The 27214-nt window shown below is 50.8% G+C and overlaps 1 protein-coding gene across 4 annotated transcripts; it reads right to left on the bottom strand.

Annotated features, from left to right (window-relative positions):
• Nucleotides 1-721: 721 nt before the first annotated feature.
• SSH1 (slingshot protein phosphatase 1) lies at nucleotides 722-21874 on the bottom strand. 4 transcript variants are annotated; one of them, XM_032198729.1, is made up of 14 exons: nucleotides 21427-21874; nucleotides 18741-18844; nucleotides 16938-17002; nucleotides 16540-16661; nucleotides 14345-14413; nucleotides 13847-13912; nucleotides 12367-12561; nucleotides 12041-12134; nucleotides 10774-10902; nucleotides 9553-9599; nucleotides 8163-8309; nucleotides 7277-7477; nucleotides 5707-6328; nucleotides 722-5249 (listed from the first exon to the last, which is right to left on the bottom strand). In XM_032198729.1, the coding sequence occupies exons 1-14, from the start codon at nucleotides 21510-21512 to the stop codon at nucleotides 3972-3974; spliced, it is 3225 nt and encodes a 1074-aa protein (XP_032054620.1). In that variant the 5' UTR covers nucleotides 21513-21874; the 3' UTR covers nucleotides 722-3971. The 4 variants fall into 4 exon arrangements, with proteins under 4 accessions (XP_032054620.1, XP_032054619.1, XP_032054618.1 ...); XM_032198728.1 differs by having other exon boundaries at nucleotides 20599-21488; XM_032198727.1 differs by having other exon boundaries at nucleotides 18741-20769; nucleotides 21427-21468.
• Between the last annotated feature and the right edge of the window lie 5340 nt (nucleotides 21875-27214).

The raw sequence follows: 27214 nt of genomic DNA, 5'->3' as shown, positions 1-27214 counted from the left end.
TGCTTTTCGGAGGAGAGCATCGGGCAGGTCGGTGGGATCGCAGAGCTGCCGGAGCACCGAGACCCTCTCCGAATAAATCCTGTCCCTGCTCGGGGACGGCTCGGCACGGAGCAGGCGTCGCTGCGATGTGGCTGCCCTGCTGCCCGCGGGTCCTCAGAGCCAGAAATGAGGCTGGACGGAGAAATACCGATTTCAGTTCTTTTTCTGCCTCCGGGATTTAAGCATATTTGCGTTTTGTTCCCTTTTCCCCTTGAAAAAAACCTGCAGGTGAGCCCAAGCCGCAACCCGGGTGTGTTTCTGTGCTGCTCGCCGTCCCAGCAGGGCAGCTGAAACACATCCAGCACGGCAAGGACGCAACCAAGAGGGACAAAGGCAGCTCCCAGTCCAGCTTTTGGCATGGCAGAAGAGAGCCAGGACCCAAAGGAGGCAGAGAGCAGCCGGGAGCAGAGCTGGGAAGAGATTTCATGGGGCAAGGGAGACGGGAGCCAGGGGGCGGCCGCTGCTCGGATATTTCGTGCTGGTCGCACCCTTCCCTTTCCACCCCACCGTTCCCCATGGCCAGGGTGATCCTCCCCCACCCCCCAAAACCACCGCAAACCACATTTGTAAAAGGAAAAAAAAAAACAACAAAAAAAAAGTTTATTTTTCTCACGAGAAGCACATAAAATATACAGTACGTTTTTTTACAAACCAAGGTAAAAAAAAAAAAAAAAAAAGTGCATTACGCGTCCCCTACCGCGAACGTACAGTACAAAAAGATTCTGCGCATTTAAATATAAAACCAGAAGTAAGAAATACGATGGAATAAAAGGAACACTGTCAGCACAGAGTACAGCAATGCACGGGGATGGCTCCACGGGATTCACCCACCCCCCGGCCCCAGCCGGGACACCCCAGGGGCATCACACGGCCCGACAGCGCCCGGACTGGAAATAAGGTGCCAGTTTGGTGCATTTGGGGTTTTCTGGGATGGGGCCGGGTTGGGGCCATGCCTGGGAATTGGCTGAGCACCCCCCAGAGCCTCCCCAATTAAACAATGCATAGATAAAACGGGGGCACCCTGCGCCGGGCCAAGGGGAAGCGCGGAGCAGCGCCGAGCCCCGCGGGCTGGGAGGTCGACGTGAGGAAGTGGTAACGGTCTGACTGCCACCGGATACACCAAAAGCACCAAAAAAAATAATAAAATACGAACAGCAAAACAGCGGAGTTTAACAGCTCAGCATAAATACACAGTATTTGTAAACTATTCTTAAGGCACTCCATTGGAAAAGAACAATTACGATACGTGGAAGAGGAAAAATAAAATAAAATAAAAAAAGACATCTACCTTCTCATGCAACAAATCTAACAAAGTCTGCAAGCGTCAGGTTTGGCTACAAACCCCCCCGAAATGGCACACGAGTGCTCCTAGCACACGTTGGCCGCGAGCACAGCTCCTGAAGGAGGTCCCTGCCCGGTGGCATCGGTGGCACCGCCGGGCTCCAGCGCTGCGCCGGGCCCCGGTCCGTGCACAGCAGGGCTTGGCAGGCACTCAAGAAAACGGGAAGGAAACGAACGTGGGCGCTTGCATCAGCTCGGGGAGTCTTTCTGAGCTTCTTCCCTGGCTGGGCAGCGATGGGGAGCGCAGGGAGGTGTCCGCAGGGCTGGGAAATGCAAGAGGCCCCTGCAAACCTCAGGGCTGCCGGGTGTGCGCGGGGAGCACGGCACCAAAACGGGCCCTGGGGGGGCTGCACGGAGCCTGCAGGCATCAGGCAGAGCCCCGGCCTCCCCGCTGCACGTCCCTCTGCCATCCACAGGCATCAGGACCTGCCACAGACACGGACAGCAACAGGGATACGACCGCGGGGACCGTCAGCCCCTGGGGGCCAGGACACCTCGGGCAGACACGGAGCACTGGGGAAGGTTTGGGTCCAAAACGAGCCCCCGTTTCCCACCCTAAACAAGGCCAGGACTCGCATCTCCTCCGGGTTCCCTCACATTGAGCTTCACTTCCAAGCACCTTTCATGGGACAGGAGGCAGTGTGGCTCTCAAAACGTCCATGAAATTTAAGAGTCCTTAAAGAGGGACACATTTACTGATTCCCAGTCCCCGTAATTCCTCACACTGTTAATATAAATGAGCGGGGTCTTACGCTTAAGGGAAAAAAAATAAGTTCTGGGTTTTAGGGCAGCAACACACAGCTCCCTTTCTCAAGGCATCGTCTTTGATTAACGCAGACTCAGTGACGGCCCGCAGCCCTGCTTCCTCTCACCTCACCCAGGGGATTTTTAAGAGCTCGTACAGGTTTGGAGCCCACGCTCCCAGCCCGCACATCCACAAGCAGACATCAGTTTGCCAGCCCCGACCTCCGAGGTCTGCTTTGCCCCCCAGGCCTGCTTCAAGCTATGCCCTGAAGGAGTTGGGGCTGTCACGGGTCTGGGGGGGGACGTGGGGAGCCCTGGAGCTGGGAGCACGTCCCCTGCGTGCTTCCCAAGCTCTTCCCTCACCCACATCTTCGCTGCTCCTCTCTCCCCGCAGTGAGCCCATTTATCTGCGTGACGTTCAAGGCCTGAAGCCCGAGGCTCGTGCTCAGCTCTGCAGGGCCCTCAAGTCGGCCTCACAGGGGTCGGGGTGACGGAGGAGGCAGCACGGTCTCTGCACCAGGACTCGCTCTCCGGTGGCCAAATCCCACCTGAACGAAGCTGTAATTTTGGCAGCCTCGCCCGATGGGGTGGCTGCAGCACCACGGGGATGAACCCGGTGTTTGTCAGCCACCCTGCAGAGCTCTGGCTGCTCACAGCACCCTGCTGTACCACTGCCAGGCCCCCAAACCCTGCGTGCACCCCCAGAGGAGAGCAGGATTCGCCCCCTGGCAGCCTTTCGGGAGTCTCCTCACTGCCACAGGCTGCAGGGAAAGCGAGGGCACAGGAACTGATCCTCAGCCCCCAAAGACAGCAGGAGATGCACGCTCACCTATTGCCTGCTGGGGTTTCAGGGCACCACAAGAGCCACCCCGTGCCACCGACAGCCTGGCCAAGGGTCCCCACCACCAGCACAGCACCACAAGAAGCTTCACAAGGGTCTGCAGTCACTCGCTGGCCAGGCTCGTCCTTATCACCGGGACGTGAACAAACCACAACGACAGCAAGAACACCCAAGGAACAAGACACCTCTCCACGGGAGCACCAGCCTCCGACAGCAACATGGCCCAGGTGCTGCTCCATCACCGACATGAGACAACGACAATTCACCTGGTCACACAGCGGGGGACTAAGGCCAGCAGGTCACACCGTGGACACGAACACAGCTTCACACTCCTTCACGTGACGAGAGCACTCAGTGCAGTAAAGCCCGGCCAAACTCCTCCAGGACTTTACAGTTAACAGCAAGGGAACCCCTTCGGCCAACGGTAAGCACTGTGGGAAAAGCCTCTCACAGAAACGAAAAAACAAACCAAAGACTGAAAGTCAGCCAGAACAGAGGTAGTGTTCATGTCACCATTTTAAGGATTTTTTCCACAAGCGCTTGTTTTAGCTAGAGACTTGTGTTGGTTCTGTAAAAAAAAAAAAAAAAAACAAAACTCATGACTAATTATTTTTGTAGAGACTTTGAAACGGAGCATTTCAGCATTTTATATATATAGATAGATGGCGAGATGCACGGATCTATCTATATATGGACACACACAACACCACATTATTATACTTGGCAAACAGTACTAGAGACAGCATCCTGCAGGACAACAGGCAATTCACACACAGTCCTCTTCTAAGCCATGCAACACATTTTATTTTCCCTTGTGCCATTCATCATGAGCCATCACGTTTCTTTCTCTCCCCGCTGAGGAGAACACGGAGGGGAAGAAGAGGCGGCGTCAGATGAAGTACTGCAAGTCGGACGATGGGACTGCGTCGGTGCAATGAGTAAACACCTTAAAAAAACAACAGAAACCAGAAATCCAGCCTCCCTCTTCCTCCCCCCACAGAAGGCATCAACTTTTGCCCATCCAAAGCGTATTCTTCAAGTTGCCCACCGCTGGCTTCGCCGCCAGCTTGGCGCTGGCATCCACACCCCTGGCAGCGGGCTGCGGCTCACAGAGCACGGAAGACTCGCTGGACACGGCCTCTTTTGAGTCCGTTATGGTCGACACGTCCATGTCGCTGGACAAGTCCTCGGAGGACAAGTTCAGACAGCCCAGCTTGGCGAGGGAATTGGACCTCTTCAGAGGGGACGACACAGTCAAACCCGCCAGCCGCAGCCGGGTCTCGATCTCCTGAGTTCGCTGCTTCACCAGGCCGGGCTTGCCCCGCACGCTGTGGATGCTGTCGCTGCTGGAGCTGCGCGTCAGGTTGGAGCTCCGGGAGGACGAGGGGGTGTAGCAGATGGTCTTCAGGAAGTCCTTGGTGAAGCTGCTCGTGTGCTCCAACCTGCACACGACCGGCGTGGAGGTTTTTTGGGAGATCCCCTCCAGCAAGCGCTTGACCTCTAGCTTCGCCTCGCTTTCGGCATCCTCGGGTATCAGCGGCGCTGCTCTCAGAAGGGGTACGAGGCTGTGCTGTGAAATCAGGTCTTCGCTTTCCTCCACGATGCTGGGCTCGGCCCTGCTCAGGGAGCCCTCTCTGAGCAGGGAGGAGGCATCCGAGGGCAGGCTTTTCAACCGCTCCAGTTCTTTGGTGTGTTTTCTGACCAAGCCCGCTTTCTGCAGCTGAATGAGCGACTCCTGATGCTGCATTAAGTAGCTGTTCGCAGTCGGCTTTTCCAAGTCTTTACTGAACAGCAAGTACTTCAGATCCTTGGTGGGTTTGCTGTCTTTTCTGGCTAGGGACTCTTCTTTCACCACTTCTGCACTAAGGAGGCTCTTGTCACAGTGTGAGTTTCTCCTGGGCTGCAGGGTTTTGACCGGGGTTTTTGGCGCGTCTTTTCCTTTCTCTGAAAGGCTGCAGTGCTGATCAGCCACTGATTTACAAGCACCAGCTTCCAAAGTGCCAGTTCCCGCTGACAGAGGAAGCGGAGCCTCGTTATTTTTAGTTCTGATTCCCTCCTCCACGCGCCCCTTGCTGGGCAGGTGGTCCGCCAAGCCGGAGGGGATGTGGGAGAGGAGGGCTGGCTGCGTGCAGATGGTGGAGCTGTGACGCGCGGAGCCGGGGTTCAGCTTCTCACACTGCTCCCCGAAGGAGTCGGGAGACAAACTGGCCGAGGAGTACATGCAGTCAGCACACGACTGGTAGGGGGGTTTGACTTTACTGAGGATCCCAAACACGGCATCGTGCTGCAAGAGAGAAAACAGGAACAGGTAAACGTGAGCAGAAAGCAGGTCCGCAGAGCGAGAGGCACAAATTGTAACACAGATTTACAGCCAGGCAGCTTTGAAAGGAAACCCATTTCACTGCTCTTCAGGCCCTGCAGCAGGAACAAAAGCCACTTTCCCAGCAGACAGTATGTTCAGTGGAAGAATACCTACCGGTCTGAGCGATGGTCATGCAAGCAAGTTGCCCAAAGCAGTTTACAGTGCACTCACACCTGTGTGCTCGCTCTCTCTGGCATCTAAATCCACAGCTTGGGCAAGCAAAGCCATGTTCAGAAGCACTTCGAAAAGGAAGCAGCTCATCATGGAATGAAAGGCTTTATCCAAGTCAAATGAAACCGTGCTATGAAGATGAGAAGAGCAATTTCACTTGCAGTAGAGTCAGCCATGCTAATCACCTAGGTTTCGACTCCATACGCACCTCAAAATCCTCTGGGCAACTCCTTTTGCTGTTGTTGTTATTCAAGTTCTCTCTATTAAGCCTGCTCTCCTCCTTGTGCATGGACAAACGGCGCTTCCACTTCTCCATCGGGTTTTCCTCCCTGATACCATCCTCCCCGGGCTCCCCGGGGCCCAGCACCAGCCGTGCTTTCCGCGGGCTGAAGTCCAGTTTCTTCTTCGCCTCCTGGAAGCCGCTCAGCTCCGACAGCGCCTCCGCTGCCTCCAGGCCCTTCGCCACCTCCGGCCTCCCCTCCGAAGGCACGGGCAGAGGCTGCCTCACCAGCGAGGTGGCGCGCTCCGTGAGCGCGTCCCGCTCCAGCTCCTCCACGTGGAAGAAGCTCTCCCTGTCCCCGGGCACCTTGTTCTCCAGCAGCGTGTCCGAGAGGCGGCGGAAGCAGTAATTATACCCCACGGGCACTTCGGGGCCGGCTCGGTTGTCCAGGTACACCGACTGCGACGGGGTGTCCAGGTCAGCCAGGCGGTTTTCCAGGTCGACGTCCAAGCTCTCGAGTAAGAAGTCACCCGAGCCCGTGCTGCCGTCTGTGTTCTGAGGGAGGTTGCTCTCTGCCTGCTGCTTCCACAGCTTATTGTGGCGCTGCTTGCTGGGGGGAAGGACAGAGAGAGATGAGTGAGAACAGTTAAGCTGCTGCTGACAGCCACGGTGTAAGCGGAAGGCTGCTCGGCTGCAGGAGCAGCCCTCCCTCTCTTCACAAAGAGGAGATTCACCACCCCAAACAGCCAGGCTGGCTGGCAAATGCAGGCCTGCATTCCCACCTGGGCAAAGCCACCTCTAGCATCAGGCCTTCGCCCATCACGCCTGCCTCTTCCAGCATCCCTTTGGCCCAGCAGAGTCCTGGCAGGTCCCTGCACCACACACATGATGGGAACAGAGACGTCTGCCAGTGTGAAACGCCCTGAACCACCACCTCTCCACATCTCAGGGCAGTTTCTGCTGAACCAGAGTGAAAATTTCCCCTCCTCTTTCCCCGCTAGAGCAGAGGCCAAGTCGAGCATGCAGAAACCCTCACTGGATACCACAGCACTCGCAGTGACAGAGCCTCATGATTGGCATGGTCACCCAGAACTGCGAGCGCTGTGCCTCCAACACTGCCCGAGCTCAGTTCTGCCTCATAAAACAAGAACAATGTTTTGCTGAGCGGTGTTGGCTGCTGAGAAATACAAACACGCTTCCCAGGCACAGAGAAACCCTCAATGAATTAAACCAGAGCAGATCTCCCTAGAAGACAGCTAATTTCCATCCGCGGAGGCCTGGCAGAGAAAAGGTTTAGAAAAGCACAATCAGCCCAGGCTTCTGCATCTGCCCTTCAGAGGGGAACCCCTCTGCATGGTGGTCTGCCTTCAAAGCACCCCACGTGTGCTCTTTCACCGTCCTTGTATTGCAGCACGTGTTGTGCTCAGTGGCAGAGGAACCTACTGCCTGAACAGAAATCCACAGAACCCCATCAATGTTCTGTGATATACTGAAACACCGGAGGTGTTGCCCACGACCAGGTCTTTTTATTTCCTTTCCATTCATTCCGTCGCCTTACCTTGCATCTAAAATGCCTTCGTATTCCAAAAGCTGTCTCATGAAGCCCGCGTTTGGTCTTGCAATGCTGCGTTTCTGCTTCACGTAGTTGTAAGCCTTTTCCAGTGACCAGCCAAATTCCTTCATTGCATAAGCTATGACAGTGGATGCCGACCGGCTCACGCCCATTTTGCAGTGCACCAGGCACTTGGAGTGATTCTTCCTGCAGGAAGAAAAGGACAATGTCTCATCTTTCTGCCTATTGTGTCTGTTGTCAGCATGTAAATGGTGGCGGGGCAGTGCTTTGTCCTCCTGACCACCCTAAGGCCATAGCTTAGTAGGTGAGAAATGTTTTGGACTAAGGTGGCCAGGAGAAGAACCTCTCTCCAGAAAAATAAAGAGGTAGAGAAGGGCAGACTCAGTCATGCTGCTGTTTCAGAGACCACCACAAAGCCTCCTGCCTGCCTGCCCAGGTCTTTGGACACAGGAATGAGCAGGAACAACCCGAGTGTAAAGGCCCAGAAGCATTTCGTGGGCTCTGTCCCCATCTCTTGGGCTGTCCCAACACGGACACGTGTTGGAATATTTCCAGAACACCTCAAGCAGAGGAAACGTCCTCATTTCCTTTTGGAAGCAAGACAAAATAATAGTAATAAATAACAACCACAGGCTAGGAGCAGGTTAATGCCTGCGCCGGAAGAGACAAAGAACACGGAAGCTCCAGGGACACAGAAAACCCCTGGGAAAAGATGTGACAAAAGCCCCGCTGCCACCTTCAGCTGTGGAGGTGGCCTCAGGAGGGTCCAGCATGCAGGGCATGGTGTCATTGTCATCACCCAGAGCTGAAGCAGTCTCTGCTGGGGCTCGGCTGTGCTCTCACACCGTGCCATGTCTCCCAGCCCACTTACTTGGCCTTGTTGATGAAGTGATACGCCTCGTTCCAGTGAGCCAGGAGGTCTGTGGTCTCCTCGTCGTACACCCGGATGTTGTGATAGGCGAACAAACCAGGAAAGAAGTTGTCTATTTCCCTGGTCACATTCAAAATGTAGTCAATGCTGTGGGGAAGGAAAATCAGAGATGAACCACCACGGTCACGAAAGGGGAACCAACACACATGAAGTCCATGAAGTCTGACAAAATGTGAGCTGTCAGATTTTTATCTACAGCCTTAATCCTGATCCCCTGGGACAGATTATGACAAATCACACACAAGACATGCAGGACCTGTCCAGTCACTCATCTCTCACTACCTGCACATCCCATGCAACGCAGTGAGACCATGGGCATGAGAGGGAGAAGTTTATTTCAGCCCATCTGCCAAGGCTCTGTAACCTACTCCAACTCCCCACTGCTTGCTGCACACTTTCTCTTTCAGCATCCCAGCTTTTTTTGGGCAAAAACTGGGAGCAGAACCCAGGAACCACAATTTTCAACTTTAGCTACAAAACCAACCTCTTCTCTTCTTTCTGACCAAAAATATGAAATAATAGCCACATGGTATCCCCTGATTCCTGCCAAACATTACAGCAAGGTTTACGATGTACCCTGAGAGAACAAATGCCAAATGATTTATTACTTTACACCATTCAGACAAATCAAGGGCACAGGGTGTTTCTTTCAGAATTCATCCAGCTTTGACATTTGGACACTGCACGTCACGATACCCTCAGCACAGATCAGGAGTACTAACACGCCGGTCGATTTCCTTGCTTAAAAACGTTCAGGCATCTGTTCCCAAGGACTCCAAACTAAAACATTTTTAGTCATGCTGTTGAGCAATAAATTTTCAGTTTCTCATGTCAGGGTTGGTGTATGCCTTGGGCAAGCAGCAGATATTTGTACGCTGCAGAACTCTCACTCGTCCAAAAAGCATGAGGGTAAATCACGCCGAGAAGCGGTGCGGTGATGAGAGCGTGGTGAAAGACAGCCCTGCAGCTGCCTGTCTGGGCAGGTGAGACGGAGCTTGCTCATCCCCAGGAAGTTCTGCTCCATTTCAATAGTTTTTCCTAAACGCAGCGCTGTAATTGCTCTTCCACAGCCTGCAGGAATTCCCACCTGACACAACACTACGCCTGCCCAGCGCAAACTTGGCTACTACACGCTGGGGAGGGTGTGTGTGTGTGCCAGAGACCCTGATGCACTTCAAAAAATGAAAAATTTTGTTATTTTCACTCCCCCTTTAATGGAAACGAGTTAGGAAAGACTTCCTAATCAAGATCCCAAGGATAAGTTACCCACATTGCTAGGAATGGACCCAAAGGACTGGAGGATTCAGAGCCTGAAAGGAGCGGTACTCACCCCGAGCCCTGCAGCTCCTCCAGGTTAGAGGCGTTCCACTCTGACCCCTGCAACAGCCACGGGTAAGTCACATTTCAGTAAGTCACCAAAGGAGCCCGAGACCCTCCCCATTTTCTAAGATTCTGCAGTGCCCCAGGCTCAGCAATACTCCTCAGCTGTCAACTGAAATACTGCTAGTAGCTGCTGAAGGGCACAGTTAGCACACTGGTTTTGGGATGCTGTGGGGAGTGCAGGATGCTGCCTGGATTACTTTAGCAGCCCCACCAGGCTCATCCCCAAATGCAGTACGAGGACAGCTCCCAGTCCCTCTGAAATCAGAGGAATCAAGGACAACAAGGCACAGGGGCTGTGCAGGAAAAAAAATCCTGTATGACACGAGAGTCAGAGACTGTTTATCCCATGTTGTCGTGGCCTGGACACGCTGGATTTTTAACCACAGAGATAAATAGTGCAGAGAAAGACAAGTAACAAGTAATTACACATGGCATGACTGTGATCACAGGTAGATGAGAAGTGAGGCGAATCTTGAAAGTTCTGGGAGCGGTTACCTTGGATCTCGCCATATCCACAAAATGGAAAGTTAAAAAGGGTTTTTAAAAAAAAAAAAAAAAAAAAAAAGCAGGTTTTTGCCCCCAGACATCAACATTTCCTCTGACGCTCTCCAGGAAAACAAACTAGAAGTGACCCAAGCATAACGGGCACAAATGTGCTCATCTCAAGCAAGTCTTTGTTCCAGATGGCAGCGCCTGGTTTTGCTTGCAGTACCATCTAGTGGCAAAAGATCACACACAACGCACACCTTCTGCTTTGGCATAAAACTCGAAGAGCACATCACCCACATCACCTTCAGCCTTAGTCTTAATGTAGTTTTGGCCACGCATACACAACTTGATAGGCTCAGCTGAGAAAACCAACTTAGTGATCCCTCACCAGAGTCAAAAAGCAACCATTTGCGACACAGGGCAGCACCCGCAGCTAGATCCCTTTGTTCATATCAAAAAGAAGATCTCCATTGATAAAAATATAATATAACAATTGCTTTTACAAGCAACACAAGTCCTCAAATATTCCCCATGGAGGCCTGGATAGCAGGCTGTAATTTTTGCTCACACTGCACAATTCAGCCTTGACACCAAATCCAGTTCCCCCTGACCCCCTGACTTGTCAGCTCACTCCCACCGAGTCTCCAGCTCATCTGAAGCTCCCGTTACAGCAACTTACCAGATACAAATGATCAAAAATCAGAGACGGCTTGTCCATCTGACCCAGGATAAGCAGCATTTCATTGTCTATGAATTCCTTGAATTCTTTCAAGTTGCAATTCATGTGTTTCTCCAGCTCATTTCGTATCTGCAGAGCAGAAAACAAAGGATGCCACCTAGAATCATGTCTGTTCAGTAGAAACATTTATTGGCACTCCTCTACAGAATACTTTTTCTATACTTCATTAAAGACAGCAGCAGGGATTTGACCCTCTGGAGACAAGGAATCCCACTGTGGCATCTCTCCAAGCATGTTACGCCCACAAATTTAAGATCTGTGAAGAAAGCTCCAGATAACATCCAAGTACAAAACACAAATTTTAAGGTACGTGCTTCTTAAAAAACCCTTGAAATTAAAAAACAAGACCCTGGAGAACAACTGAGAAACAAATATGAAAGCCATTAGGAGCAAGACATGAACAGTGGCAGTGCTGGTGAAGGGAAAGCTTTCTAATAGCCTCCCTTTTTCAAAACGTCCTGACACAGACGTACAGTCCTTTCACTGCACCTCAACTTCAAGAAGGTGTAACGCAAAGCAACACAAATTTGTTGAACACACCTTGGAAAATGGTGTAAAAAAATCACACCATCCTGACTGCACCAAGAGTTACGAACACAAACAGGCAGACGAGTTCTCAGCTTACGCCTACAACGTGTAATGCTGCTGTTACACAAGAGTGCATCCGAGCCCTTCAGTGCTAAGCTTTAGGAAGGAGAGCCCTGCATTTTAACAGCCTCCCTTGCAAAACAAACAAAAATTGAACCCAAAAAGAATGATTACCATTTACTTTGAGAATGCCTGCACTGCGGATGCAGGCATTTACATCACCCTGTGGGACAGATCCAAGCTAGTTTTAGCCTTGACTTATGATTCTTCATCCAGAGGCTCACCAGAAAAGTTTTGCTTGTATGCCTCTCTGACATTGTTCAGGAACAAAGAAAATAAAACCTTAAGATGATGCCAAAAAAGATAAAGACGCTGTTTTTAGCACGCCATTTGCTCTATGCTGTCCCTGAGCAAGTGAAGTCCAGGATACTCATGTAAAAGAGCCGTGTATACTCGCAGTGGTGGGGGCTGAACCCACCAACTGCATCTTTTGAGAGTGCTACCTTGGCTTGTGTAATTCACAAGGATGCACTGAGGTGCCATCTGGTGTGTCTCTGTCAGTACAACACTTTGGGAAAGGAGCCTAGCAGGAAGAATCAGCAGGAATCTGTAGATTTACCTCCTTTGAAGTCACATTTTCCAGGTCTTTGCTCATCATGATGCTCCGGAGTTTGGCTTTAATGAGCCGTTCTGTTCGTTCCCTTTCAGTTGGCCTGGAAAGTAAGCAGAGAGGAGGTCTCCTTCCTGAGCTGTAAACCATGCAACTTGTACAGGACAGAGGGATGGTGGAAAGGACTTGCATTAAAAGCAACTTAACCACAATAATGGAAGAAAAACATCTGAAGATATTTATAAATTGAAAGGAGGAACAAAAGGGAGAAGGTGAGGTTTCTTTTGTGAGCCAAGCCAACTTTTTCTGATAAAATAGTAAAATTGAGAACTGACTTGTCAACAAACAGAGCTGGGGAGTCGGGGCGGGTGGACTCCAGGTCCTGCATCGCATTCCACTCATTGATGCAGCTCTGGTCGGAGCTGATGCAGCTTTCGTAGTACGTGGCCCAGACCAAGGCCATCCCACCTGGGAAGTAGTTGTACCTTCTTGCAACTTCGCAGGCTTTATGGAGGATCTGTAGAGCAGACCTGCAAGTTTGGAGAACAAATTTGTGCAGACGTGAGCAACAAACACATAGAGCAGGATCTCAAGCGATTTTCACTGAGTGAAAAGATTTTCACCAGTGCTTGTTGCAGTTTGCTTTCTGAGGGCAGCAGCTTTGTTGTATCAGAGTTCAGAGGAGGCACCTTGGAGGCCTTCTAAGAGCTGGGCTGAGGCAGAGGCTGACATTTTCTCCTGATTAACAGGCAAACACAAGGCACAAGCCACTCTGGGATCTAATCATTAGCTAACTTGTAAAGCCAGACCCAAGAAAAATAAAGAATACGGACAATTTTCAAACCACCTTCAGCAAGGAGTCAAATGCGTATTTACCAGCATTCTTGGCCCCTGACACACGCCAGGGACAGGGCCAAATTGGGTCATTTGTTTTTGTAAATTCTACCATTACTTTTTCCTTCATTCCCTCCTCTTTTTTTTTTTCATTTTTTTTAAGGTTCTGCTCTGAAGATGTCCTTGTAGTGAAGCTATTAACCACATCTAAGGCTGCTCTAAGGTTGCCAACAGGAGGGGCTGAGCTCAAAAGCGACAGGAACAAGAGTTTCATCTGTTTCTGTACCAAATCATCCCTAGCACGTCACCCTTCCCTACATCTGCATCTTTCTCCTATCAGATGCCCTAAGGAGCAGGATCTCATGAGGCTCTGACAGGAACCAGCACATTGCCCAGGCCCTGTTCTGTTTGGGGCAGGGTAGCAGCCTCTTCACGAAGGCATTTGCTGGCACAGCCGCTGCTGATTCAGCCCTCTCTGCTTCAGTGTTTTGGAATCCCTGCACATGGGAGGGGTGACAGGAGCTGAAAGGTGAACACGATCGCAGGGTGGCACGGAAAGTTTCCAGGCGGCAGGAGCCCCAGCAATGAGGCAGAGAACTGGAAATGCCATCAGATTGGCAATGGGTCGTGAGACTCCTCCAGACAGAGACGTACGCACAGGGAGGAAAGACTGGGTTTGCAGCCCGATGAATTCGAGTCGGGCTTTCACGTTTCTACATTTCATTAGTGCCATTTCCCATCGCCCTTGTGTTAAAGAGCGTGCAGCTGCTCTGAACAGAAGCAGAAGATGCTGTTTTCAGATCAGTACTCTCAGAGTCCCTTTATAGTATTGCTACCAGCTGACACAGGGAAGCAGCATCTCTGCTTCAGCTCACTAAACTCCAGTTATGGAGAGTGCTAAAATGCAGTTTGTTTATTTGTTTTTAATTTATTCACAGAAATGAGAGCCTCTTTTTCAATAAAGCTAATTAGCATCCATACCACATGGCTTGCACCGACACTGGCTTGAAGATGTGCATTCTCCCTGCAGTGCTCACGCTGAAGCCACTGAAAGAGAGGGGAAAAAAAAAACAGTCACAAACTGCTCTTCTCTGCATCTCAAGCTGTGCTCTACAAACAGCTAACGCAAGACAGCTACAGGAGCACTCAAAAAATAAAATAAAATCAAGGACGAGAATTTCTATCACTGATTTTCCAGCATCTTCCCCCCCAAAAAATGGGGAGTGGACACCTTCCCCTGCTGTATGCTGCCAGGAATGGGAGCTCCACCCTTTGAGCAGGATTTCAGAAAACATTTTCTGGGTATTACAGGTTCCACCGAGCAGTCTGAAGGCAAAAAAGCCTCAGTGTCCGAATAAAAAACCTGCAGATGTGAATTCAAAATTGGAACTTCATTTGCACAGTGATAGAAAATCTCTCCTGAAGCAGCCCCCAGAAGGGAAAGACATTCACATCCATCCTTTTAATGCGGTTTCTTACCCATCACCATCAAGATGGATTTTAGTATCGCTCCACAGACGAAGAACCATTCCTATCGTGCAGCTTTTACTGGAAGAGAAATGTTAAGGATGTTAAATATAGGCCACAGTGCGGTCATGCCAATATCCTCAATTATTAATACTCGTTAATTTTTAAAACCCTCAAGCCTTGCTCTAGTAATTCCTCGTAATATCGCAGGCCATCAAATGCACAACACACACGGAGACCGGCAAGTGAAGTCTAAAGGTCTGCTCTGACATTAGCACGCTGATTGCTCCGCTGAGCTGGAGAGCCAGGAGGAAGAATCCCCAGCTCTCCTCTCCCCCCACACAGCCTGCCAGAAAGCACTGCAGCATTTCCCCATCACCTTTCCTGCTCGTAAGCTCATCACCCCCCTTAAGCTCGGTGCGAGGAAGCTCCCTAGCAGGATATAGAGGCAGATCCCAGCGATCTGGCTGCAGAGCTTCGGGTTGCAGCGAGGCAGAAAGCGAGCCCTGGTAGGTGGCAGAGCAGCCGCCTGCCCTTTCCAAAGAGGACCCCAGGGGCCTTTCAAAGGATCGTGTGCTCAGTTTGCACTTCATCGCTTTGGCTGGTAGAAAAGACAGAAAGGATTTTATGAGTGTACCTAACCCAAAAGAACACTTTTATTTCAGAGATGCAATCTGGCAAGAAAGCTGTACTATAGTGAGGGGGGAGCAGTAACTTTCAGCTGCTAAATAATTAAGCTGCTGAGATATTAAAGTTTTAAAGCAAATCAAGATGCACACAACAGACAGCAAAGAGCACAGGTTTGTTTTATTCTTTCCTTTCTAAGCCTTCAACCACTTTCTGCAGCAGATCAAAGGCTTTGACAGGCCAGTTTGAACACACATGCGGACAATGTGCACTCTCGAGCTCTGCGAGGAAAAATGTTTTCTATTAAACACATGTAAAAGGAATAAAACCCACAAAAGCGCCTGACTAGTCAAACTGTCAGCAGTCAGAACACTTACAGCTGAGCAGTGACATTTCATCCCCGACATGGAGCCACGGAGTCCCTCAATAAAAGTCGCTAACGCCAACAGACTTCTTTACGCATGGAACTTTTCCTTAATTCACAAAACCTCCAGCTTTCAGGGGAAACTAACCGAAAAAGCAGCTCACTTTGCACTTTGTCGTAATTTTTTCATCTTTCCTCTTGTCTCCCACCGGTCACCAGCAGGAGCAAACTACTGGCAGGTCAGCTCGGACTTGGAGAGGCCATGGCCAACACTCCCTGCTGGACAGGCTGAGTGTGCCACAAGGGAAAGCTACGTTAGCATTTGCTCCCTAACGCCAGCAGCAGTAATTAACAGCAGACACAGAAGCAGCATCAAAGCCAGTGACAATAATCTTCTTAGGAAGGCACTGCTAGGAGTTTAGCAACAGGACTCAGTGCAGAAGCTCCCCCTTTCCACTTAAATCCTTTGAGGTTTCCCAGAAGGAAAACAAAAGTCCCACCTCAGCACACCGTGGCAGCGTGCTAAATCACTGGAGAACAGAAACAAGAGCCTGGAAGCTCTGACTTCTAACTCCAGCTCTGCCAAAGCAGCCCCACCTCTCCGAGCCAAGAACTTTTCTGCCTTGGTTCACTCACCTATAACTGGAACGATGTGAGAGGGTCTGCAGTAACAAAATATTTTATTTGCCTCTCAAAATATTCTGAGCTCTTATCAGTTAGACAAAGGGAACAGCTCATTACTGACACATTTGTTTGTTGTTTTTGGAGGCGGCTTTTGCAGGATTGCTGTTGAGGCTCCTTGGCAGCTAACCTTCCCGAAACAGCTCCATTGCATCATGCCATCACCAGACGTGAAGTCCGATGGATCAAATAAGTTCCAGTTCTGCAAACGTGTCTGCAGAAGTGTTTTGTAGCGAGGAGACAGCAAACTACCACAGATGAGGTAAATACCACAGCCCTACAGATGGATTACACGTAAATGCTTTGCCCGCAACTGCAGAGCAAGCCTGGAGGTTCTGAGGAGACCGAAAGCTTTCTGGAACAAAGAGTACCCTCTCACCCTCAGGATCGTCAGAAAAAATAACAATCGTCTCTCTTTTCTTGATGGAGTATGCAGATACTTGAAAATTAACTGCTCAGGACATTTTGTTGTTGACAAGCTTTCCCCAGAACCCAGCCTGCCCGATTTCCAAGCCGAGCCTTGCCTTAGACATACCTCTCCTTGCTGGAGAAATCCACGCCCAGCAAAATGTTCTCTTCTGTGTCCTGCCGCCCGTTGCTGTACACAACCACCATGTACCGGACCCTGTCTGTCCACACGCTTTCCAAACGGACAGCCTAGAAAAAAAAAAATAATCAAGCTCTGCAAAACAACTCTTGAATAATTATTACTTCCATTGCTGACCAATATTTTTTAGGTGTAATTGTGCCCAAAAGATGGTGAAGGCACTGAACGAGAAACAGAGACAAGCTCAGAGGTTTCCTGAAACGTGTCAGATGTTAGCCGTGCCAGGGGGATAATTAACGTGTGATTTGCCAATGCTGTTTGTGACCCCATAAAGGCCTTTTTTCAAACAAAAAGAATGGCAAAAAGAAAAATGCATCTGTTCTTACCAGTTTGATCCTATCCTCACAGCGAAGGAGGTTGATCATCACCTGGAGGTGCTGGGGCAAATCACCTGCAGAGAGAGCAGGGAAATCATCACGGGTCTCTGACTTGTTGTGCTAAGAATAGGCATAGTCTGGGCTTTTAATGAAATTGGACATTTGAGTGAAAACAAACAAACAAAAAACATTTAAGGCAGGCCAATTAACTTTGCTGTCTCAGAGAATTCTAACAGAAGTGAGCTGCTTGGAAGAGTGTTCCCTGGCTGTGTGGTACCTGGGGGCTACAAAATACATTGGGACCACCTGCAAGGGGCATAAATGATGACACTTCCCTTTACAGCATCATACAGAAGACAAAGTTACGTGCCCTGAGGACAGGGGGGAGAAGAGGCAGGAGGAACAATTCTGATTAAAAAAGGAACAAAGGAGACAAGGCCTTATGGAGGGCATATCTGAACAGGGGAAACTTCTGGGGAAGGGCTGCCGGAGGGGCCCGATTGGGGTGATCCCTTCTGCCTCAAATAAAGGACTGTTCATGCCACAAGTCACTCAGGCTCTGAAGTGGTGGGTACATTTCTGTTTGGTGAAAGCAAGCAAAGGGAACAAAGGATCTACAAGAAAACAAAACAAGCTCCCATCTAATAACTCGGTAAGGCACTCAGAACTTTCCATACAAGATAAAATGCCGTCCGTAGGATGTTTGCTGGCTATATGAAATTGCTGACAATCAAAGGCACCCGAAGCCAAGCTTGGCATTCAAACAGCCTCTTTGTGCTTGGAGTGTTTACTAAGCAGCAGACACACAGTACCACACTGTGCCTTTCCCACATGCTCCTGCACTCAAAATGCCCCGATGATTTTATTTCTTCTTTCTGAGTAATCACTTATTCCAAACCCATCAACAGCAGGAGGCATAAAAATACAGGGCGAGCAGAATCCACCTTTCTCAGCCCCCTTATCTGCTTCCTGATCTTTATGGACGTTCACCATGCAACTTTCTTCCCACCTTTTTGGGACACTGGAGGGGGGTGTGAAGGAAGGACAGGCTGTTCTCAAGCCATGATAAGTGCTTACAGACCAGACTGAGATCAGTTAACTGAAAGGGGGATTTTCTGGGACCAGAAAAGGGGATGTAAGGAGCTACCAAACGAGTCTCTGGACAGACACCTAAAACCTACTTAAAATGTGCTTCACTTTAAAAAGCAGCATTGAACAAAACCAGCAACAGGTAGTTGAATAAATATATAAATAAATAAATCCTGTAATCTGTCATATGGAGTCCCAAGCTTCAGATTACTGGAGGCTGGGAGGGCTCTCAGAAATATCACTGCCACGCTGAATCCAGCCCTCAGTAACCCCAGAAGAGGTGCTAGAGCCCCGTGACAGCCCCCTGCATTTTCCTCCCCACGGGCTAAAGGGGAAGGCAAGGATCAAGCCACCCAAGCAGAAGCAAGTGACATTTCTTTGTCTGAGGCTGCAGAAGACAGGGAAACACACTCAGCACAGACCCTGGCTCAGAAGGCTTCCCTGGCTACAGAACGCCATCACGTCTGCAGAGAATACACTTCTACTCCAGTTACCCTTCCAAAACAGTGACAAAAGTTGAAACAAAGACAAGATAATCGTATGTTCCCATTCGAATCAAGTGGGCTGAAAACCCTGGTATTCCTCAGCAGGTTGTGCAGGGCCCCTGGTGACAGCCGGAGGAGTCATCCTCCCTCCCACGCCTGCTATTAGGCTGTCAGCGTGGACGAGATGAGCAGAGGAGCGAGAGGGAGCAGAAATTCGGTCGGTGAGTTCATCCACTACCTGCATGCTTGTGAGGATGCTGGAGGCTTCGCTGGCCCTGGGAGCTGTTTCCTTGTTGCAAGAAAAGGGCCGCTCCTTTCACCATGAAAAAGCTCTCGCTCAGGCTGGAAAACAAACGACAGAGGAAGTCAAAGGAAAGGAAGGACCAGCAAAGTGTGGGCTCCAGGCCGTACGCCTGGGGAAGGAAGGGCTTCTCCTCGTTAAAACACTGTAGGATTTTGCCACGAGAAGCCGTTCCCAAAGGCTGAGCCTGCCACTTGCGAGGCATGGCTCCAGGATTATTCATGAAGCGTTGTGTCATCTTCCACAACCATTTTACTACTTGGCCATCGCAGGAGGTACTTGCCTGAGCCGTCAGGGACTGGAAATGACTTTTATCACTTGATAATCAAATTCTGCAACTTAAAAACAGGAGCGGGAAAGGCCTTTTACAGGCTTAGACCTGCGAAATGACTTCAGATCAGGTTCCGAGTCAACCAGTGCCTGCTAATTTCAGCTCCTTCAGATGAAACCTGTGCAGCTCAAGAGAAAGAACTGCACTGAAATTTCAGGAGGAAAAAGCAACCGACACAATAGCAAAGGCTTTGCTCTGGCTAGATACAACCAGCTGGAGAAATGCTGCTGATAAGAAGGGAGGTCACAACGCGTGCACATACAAACTGCATTTCCAGAGTCAACAGCAACGCAGGGAACACAGCTAACGAGAAGGCTGAACAAAACCAGCAGTTACAGTAAGACCCAGCACAAGCCTAATTACACGGTGCCGTAATGCCCTCCGAGCGTTTTAGAAACAGGCTTGGACATCAGTGGTAAAGTTAGCATTTCCCACAAGGCTGAAAATCAGCATCGACCAAGCTACCTTTTAGTTGCCACAGTAACTGCTTACCCGGCATTTCCTACCCCACTCAAAACATCAGGCAGCGACCAGCACAAGAGGCATTCCTGGTTACAAAGCCGAATTTTCTGCTGTCCTGCACTTCCAAACATAGATGGCCGTTAATTACTGCCTGCTATCAACTAAATATAAATGCCCTATTACGAGCCTGTGCTGCCCGGGGGTTAGTTATGCTACAGAAAGTGATCCCCCAGGAGGTTCTGCTCCCAGCACTCGTCTGTTCTGTGATTATCTGGGGTCTTCGCCTCTAGAAGTGAGCACAAATGCTCCGATCTACTCCAGTGTTTTTGGGAGACAGACACCAATTTCATGCCTTTTCAGCTTCTGCTGAAAGTTCAGCTCTTCTCTCCTCTGAGAACAGAGCCAAGGTTCTCAGATTTTTCCACCGAATCAGGTTTAAATTTGAGATTTCCGTCCATCTTAAAAAGCAACCTAAAATTTTCGCCCAAGTTCCAGGCTCCCTAGGTCATATATCAGATCAGTAAAGTGCCAGCAGGACAATGGCACTAATTAAAGCCAGCTTTCCTCCATTTACACTCCCGCAGCATCCTGGCACTCACCAGCAAGCTGTGCCCCACCGCCAGCCCCGCAGCCTGCTCGCGATCCCAAACCCCGGCACGCAGCAACGGCAAGAGCTGCTGCAGGCAAGTATTGGTTCGCTCCACAAGTGAGCCAGGAAGAGTCTTGTTTCCTTCTGCCCTCAGATCTACCAGGAAAGCGTTAATAAGAGGCCGGGAGTTACATACCAGCAGTGACACCACCACAATGTATAGGATATTCAGCCAGATAGCAGCCTCACGCATACTCAGCTGGTTTTTCAGCAAGAGGAAAGGAGCGGTCAAGATAACGCACAAGGAAATCATTCACAGCATTTCTGTCTCGAGCATTTTAGGAAATACTTTGCTGGGAAAAATGGAAAAAAATATCCCCAAGGCTGTTCTTTGATCCCCGGGGAATACTGACGGAGACTGCTGCAGCAGGACGAAACGCGGACGAGACAGGGCTCCTTCCCCAAGGCAGCGGTAACGCCTGCTCCAGCAGTTCATCTGGCCTGACATTCGCCTTCATTGCAGGCAGGAAATCTTCTACAGCAAAGCAGATTATTCCCAGTTGCAGGCAAGTGAGAAAGCTGTGCTGCAGGAGCAGAAAAAGCAGGGAAAAGACAATCCACACGGCGATTCTTTTTGCCCCCATGTATGCATCTGCATGGAAAGGAACTGGAAAGCAAAGCTAAAGAAACAACTGAGAACAAGATTTCTTTTCTAATTTAAATGTTGTCTCCTAAAACACATGCAAACCTTAAAAAAATGCAGCTTTCCTTAGGTCAGACTGCTCGGACTTCCCCAGCCTCACCTGCACTCCCTGATTTTCCCTGATTTGCTCGGTTTTGGAGGGGACCAGCACGGGGCTGTAGGGAGAGGCAGCACACCCCAGTGCCTCGCTGCCAAGGCTGGGGTTTTGTTACCCAACACTGTCCCTTATCTCCGCTCCAGGAACACTTTACCACCCTCAGTCGCTTCACACAACTGCTCTAAAAGACAGCTAGCACAAGAAAAGCGAGAAAAAGGCAAGACACGATACTCCAACCCAGTTTAAAAACAAAAACACTTTTAAATCCTGCCGTCCCAGTAAACATCTAAACTCCATATATATTTTTTTTTAAATCTCCCAAAGAACAGAAAAAATACTACCATTAGAGAACACCCCCTGCGTTTGACCCCCAGCAGCAGTGATAAATGCCCAAGCAAGCAGCGTTTGTTAGCAGCATAAAAAGGAGTGGTTTATACATACTAATTTGGACTGGTTTTCTTTGAACAGCAGAAGCATTGTGCCGGCCCAAGAGTCAGACAGAAGTCAGTAAATTCGAAAAGATTCATAACTAGCCGTAAAGCTCACATCCTTTCGCTTCTAAGCCCATAAAACTCAGAAAAAGGAAAGAAAAGGTTGGTCGTGCATTCTGTGCGGAGCAGAGAAATCGCCTCTGTGGATGCTACCCAGGAACTGGATGACTTTTACGGAACACTGTGTCTTCCACTGATATCCTGGCTTGAAAAAGCACTTGTCCTAACATATCCTGATGAAAGAAGGCCATTCAGGAGGGGGAAAAAAACAGCTGAAGCTCGTCTAATCACTTCCCTCCTCCAGCCTGGTGTTGTTTGTTTGTTTCCTCCCGCACGCTCTGAGCGCGACGCAGCGCACAGCAAAGGCGCAGCGCAACAGCCGGGCACTCTGGAAGGTCCACGTTCACTTGGACGGGATGAAAAGCATCGTATTGACTGCTGCCTGAGTGTGGTTTACAATTAAAACCCTGCGTGGCAGCGCCGTAATGTATATGTGACAAAGGAATTAGCTGCCAAGTTAAAATACTTCTTCACTTAGGGTGCATCTCGGTGCGCCGCGTCGCGGTGACTCGCACGGTACCGAGCTCCTACCCAACAAGAAACCCTTTCAGGTGGCTCGGTATTTATCTGTTGGTGGCTGGCTATCACTGAATTCACTGAAGACTTGTTTGTTACAGACCCCTGACTAGTTCCTTCTGCAGGCACAAACCACGATGACACGCTGGCGCTCCCCAAGCACCACCAGCCCTGTGGGAGGAAGAAGCAGCTCTCTGTTCCACCTTTACCCTGCCCCACTGGCATGCACGACAAAAACCACCAATTCCCTGGATGCCCTTCCAGGAATCCCAAGCAGTGCAGCAGCCCAGGAGCCCCTCTCAGCTCTCAAATAAATGCCAAGCCCAGGGGTTTCGTCGTGGCCTGGGACATGGTGCTATCTCAACGGGACCACCCCAGCCCCTAAGGGGGGTAAAATCTTACTCTTACAGGCACCTGGGAGAGCCCTGTGTGAGCAGGAGGGTACTGACAGCTACATTTCTTTGCTGTCCATGAAGCAGAAGCCCTTCTGCACCTGGAGCTGGGCAGGGAGAGGCCACAGCACTGCCAAGACACGGTCCAGCACCTCCTGACTTCACTGTCCCTCGCCCCATCCGCTGGCTCTGCGCTGCTCGGCTCTGAAAGGAAATATTTCTTCCCCTTTGGGAAAACTCCAGAAGAACGTGGCTGCAACACACATCAGTCACATTTCAAGTTGCTTAAGAACACAATAGGCAGTGCCTTTTAATCATTTCAAAATGCCGCTCCCTGGGCCTGCAAAAGCAAACAAGCAGTCTGGTAAAAAAACTCTGGGATTCGGAACAAGAGGCAGAGCTGCTCGAGTTACCGGACGGACAGACCGAGCTGGAAGCCAGTTGCCAGTTACAGAACGATTTTCCCTAAGCAGCTTGCTTTGCTGTTGTGGCTTAAGGCTGTGGTATGTCCCAGGAATAAAACTTGTATGCCTCGGGTATTTGAGTTCCCTGCTTCAGTGGGGAATCTCACATAATACGTAACCATCATCCGGCATTGCAGGATACGAGAAAGCACTCTGCTGGTGTATCTTATAGCTACTTAACTCATTTCATCCCAAAATAAACATCCGTACACAGATGTTAGTACAGAGAACACCACTTTCAGCGGGAAGACTCGGCCAAGCCTAGGGCTGATTCAGCAGCCTCTTACTACTCTGAGAATTAAAATATTTAACTCAGAAAGGCAGAACACAGGAACGGCGTGCTGCCCAGGCACCCTGCTGCTCCCCAAACTGCCCTGTGTGCGTGAAGCCTGAGCAGCCCATCCCATCCCCACACCTGCAGCGACCCTTCCTATTCCTGGAGCTGTAATGAACTCATTACCTTCGTGTTTGCTGCTGATCACAACCACTGCTGGGATCTACCTTGGGCTTGCTTCAGCTCCTCTAGCTGGATGCTACCTGTAAGCTCAATCACCCCCTCTGACACTACTCCAGATGCCCTTTCACAGGACCTGCTCACACGGGAAGCTCTCTCTGCTTCTGTTTAACCTTCCAGCTCCAGCAGTCCCTCTCCGTTGACCTGTGCTGAGCCTGCACAGTTCGGGTGCCGTGCTCTGTTGCAGCCAAGCTCTGTAACGGAGCCTTGCCTGTGCACAGGGCCACGCCACGCTCTCCTGCCACTAAATCTTTGTCAAATTAAGCTCCTTAATTTCCCCCTCATTAATGGAACAAAACGTGCATGCGGTGTGGGGGCAGAGGAGGTCATCCGTCAGGGCTGAGCGGGAGCTCTCTGGGGACAGAGATTGCCTCTGGGCTCCTCTAACAGCAGGCTCGGAGCAGCAGCGTTAGGGCAGGAACACCGTCCTGCCCCAGCACAATTACTTTGGGCATCCATCAATGCACCCATCAGCACAATGGGCAGCAGCAGTCGTGCTCCTCATGTGGCTCCTACGTGTTACACACACGGCAGGTCTCCCAAACGCCGCCAAATTAAGAACACTTCCCTTTGCCACAGCTTTTTGGGTAAGGGGGAGGAGAACTAATTCCCCTCACTGATGTTTTCTGTTCAATCTGGAGAAAGCCCAGTGGCTCCAAGCAGTCGTGCAGGGACACGAAGCAGCCCCGAAGGCCCTGAGCACAGAATTGGGCCTGACCCCAGGCTGCTCCCCAGAACAGGCATTAGGGCAGGCCACAAACACTGAGGGCAGTCATGGAGCCATTCCAAAACAGCGAGATGAACTGAACTGAGACCCACACATCAGAGGGAAGGAAGATTTGGGGTGACACAGAGCAGGAAGACGAAGGGGCGGCCACACGCCCCTGCTTCCCAAGGCAGGGTGACACCCGGAGCATGCTGGCTGCTGGCTTTGGCGTGACAGATAGCAGCCAGATAGCGCTTCCTGACCAAAAGGGGCCTTCGGAAGGGGTCTGAGCGACACCAAACAGCGCCAGGGAAAAATTCACTTCAAAAGCTGCTTGCTGAGGCGCTACTGTAAAACCTGAGAAACAGAACGGGAGCCTTCTGAGGCAGCAGCAGGTCCTTTCTCACGCTTTTAATAAAAGTACTTCGTGTCTTTCCAAATGGCCTTTGCTCTGTGTCACACGGCAGTCACAGAGAGCCCAGGGCTGCCATGAGATGAGACAAAACACCACAGAGTCACCATTACCAGCACGGCCAATGGCACCGCCATGACTGCTCCACACGGCCCAGGCCAAGCAGAGTGCTCCCCGTACGGCAGGGCAGGGAAAGACCCAGCCTGAGCACACTAAACACAGCATTAAAACAAGGAACTACTGTAGATGTGAGGAGGTTTTGGATGTGTTCACAAACCACCCTGTGGTGTGAGCTGGAGGTGCCCAGCACACCTCCGGACACCGGGGAGCGCTGCCAGCATCGTCACCTTGTGGTGCTCAACCTCCGCCAAGATCTGCCCAAAACACCTCGAGCTGAGGCAGCTGCTTTCAAGGGAACTTTTGGAAATGTTTGCCTTCTGAAATACTATTTTACTACAAAAAAATGTGGGGCAGGAAAGCTCCTTCCACACGTGTGGCTACGTCAGTGTGCGGCTCTGATGGGTCATGGAGTCCCCGCTTTCGGCCTTCCCGAGCTGAAGACAAGTCACTCTGAGAAGAAACCCAAACCATAAACTGTGAACCATGGCAAGGTCCAAAGCTCCTTCAGACACACGGGGAACATCTCTCTGTCACTGACAGCAGCTGGGGCACCAACGGGTCACCAGGGGGACCAGGGCAGCAGCCCCCATAGCTGGGGCAAGCATCTCCCCATCCATCTCGGGGACAGTGGTGCTGGCAGGAAGACCCAGCGGGTTCCCCCTCATGTTTCTAGCGCTGCAGCAACAAAAAGGAGAGTCTGAGCATGTATTGTTTGGCTGCAAGGCGTGGGCCACATTCACAGCGCAAGAATGCTGAGAAGGGTTTGAGACACTGCAGGCCATTCACAGCGCCAGATACAAACTCTCCTCCGGCACAAAGAGGAAAAAGAAAAAATGAAATCAATCATGAAGCCCACAAAAGCTAATTTCCTAGCATAAATAGACTGCTAATGATGTGCCTCCAGCCGCTGCTGCCCACCCTGTGCACGCAGGGCACTTCAGCTGACTTCACCCCGGCCCCATGCAGATGCAAGGGGGACAGACGGTGGCCGTGGCACTCTGTAGGGTGCAGAAAGGGCCACGGACACCCCGGCTTCGTCCCCACCCTGGCTCCATCACGGCACATCAAGTGGCTGCGGTGCAGAGCGTGACCCGGATAAATTGGTGGAGCCCTGTCCAAGAGAAAGGGCAGGAAGAGGGAAGCAAACAAATTAGCAGGCTCGCTCCCCGTTCCAGCAGAGACTTGCGCAAAATGAGCAGAACAACTCCCAAACGGCCAGGAAAGAGAAAATTCTAGGAATCCCTAGTACTTGATGGTGAAAGGCCAAATAAAATAAGAGATTGTTTCACAAGGAAACAAAATAAACCCTTTTTGCTCATCCCATTAATCGCAGAGTTCAAAAAGGCACGAGGCTGATCACAGCATCATGCAGCTATGCGATGGACTTGGAGCTAACGCTTCAGATTGCAGCGAGCATTTCTGAGATTCCCACTGAAACATGATGTCATTTCTGCGATAGCCACGGCCAGATCCTCTACGAACCTCAGCCTGCAGGACTGCCTGTCCAGCAGCAATAAAGAAACCTTTCTTTCACTCCTGGGAAAAGGCTTTTTGCTGGGACCCACGGGTGGCTGTGATTGCCCCCGTGTGATGCCAGGAGAGACAGCAAACGGTGCAGGGAGGTGCAAGAGGAGCACCCAAATGTCCCAGCTGCTGTGGCTGGCGCATCCGAGGCAGAGCCTCCAGCTCCTTGGGGAGGAGCAGATCCTGCCCCCATCCGTCCTCATCCCCAGCCGAGCTGTCGGCACATCCACCGATCCTCCTGCATTCCTCCTGTCAGCTCATTGTTTTAATCCTTTAAACTATTTTATTAAGTCACCCTACTTCACCCACTCAGCAGCGTCGCCCGGAGACGGGCGAGAGAAACAAGTGGAAGCTCTCCAACGGCACCGCTGGAAAAGAAAAGGAAGGTGAATAACAGATTTGGGGATGAAGAACGCAGCTTCCAAACGCAGCGAGCAGAGGTCAGCCAGGACACAGGCAACAGGATGGGAAGCAGGGCTGAAAACTCTACAGACAACAGCGGCGCAGCAACCCAAAAAATAGCTTAGCCGCCGGGTTTCAGAATGACTCCAAAAAAGGCAGCGGAGACCAGGGAGTACTTGACACATTGGTAATGCGTAAAAATAAAATAAAATAAATCTCAGCGGATCACACGGGGTAAAAGCAGGTCAAGAAGTGCTAGCTCGATCCAGACACCCCCTCTAGTGTTTAGCTAGAGGCAGCCAGCCTCCCCAGCTCCCCTGAGTGTGTGCAACCAGTATCCCACGATGAGGAGCAGCCCTGGAGGACAAGGAGCACCCCAAAAAGCAAGGAGGTTGCTGGCCAGGGAGTTAGCTAGCTGCAGAAGGAAAAGGCCTGGTAAAACCTTAGGAGCATTTGTTTTTTATCCCTTCCCTCCAAACCTGGCCACCTTTTAAAATCGTTGCAGGGAGAAGCAGCCAGCCACAGCCCCAAAAACTCTGCAGATGCCCACACGCAGGCACTGCGAGCAGCCCCCCAGGCAGCGGTCTGCGTGGGGATGGGAGTGTTGGAAGTGATGGCAGACAGGCAA

This window comes from Aythya fuligula, chromosome 17 (assembly GCF_009819795.1).
Source record: "Aythya fuligula isolate bAytFul2 chromosome 17, bAytFul2.pri, whole genome shotgun sequence".
Classification (NCBI taxonomy): Eukaryota; Metazoa; Chordata; class Aves; order Anseriformes; family Anatidae; genus Aythya; species Aythya fuligula.
The sequence above is the reverse complement of the archived record's forward strand: the minus strand, read 5'-3'. Positions and strand labels throughout refer to the sequence as shown.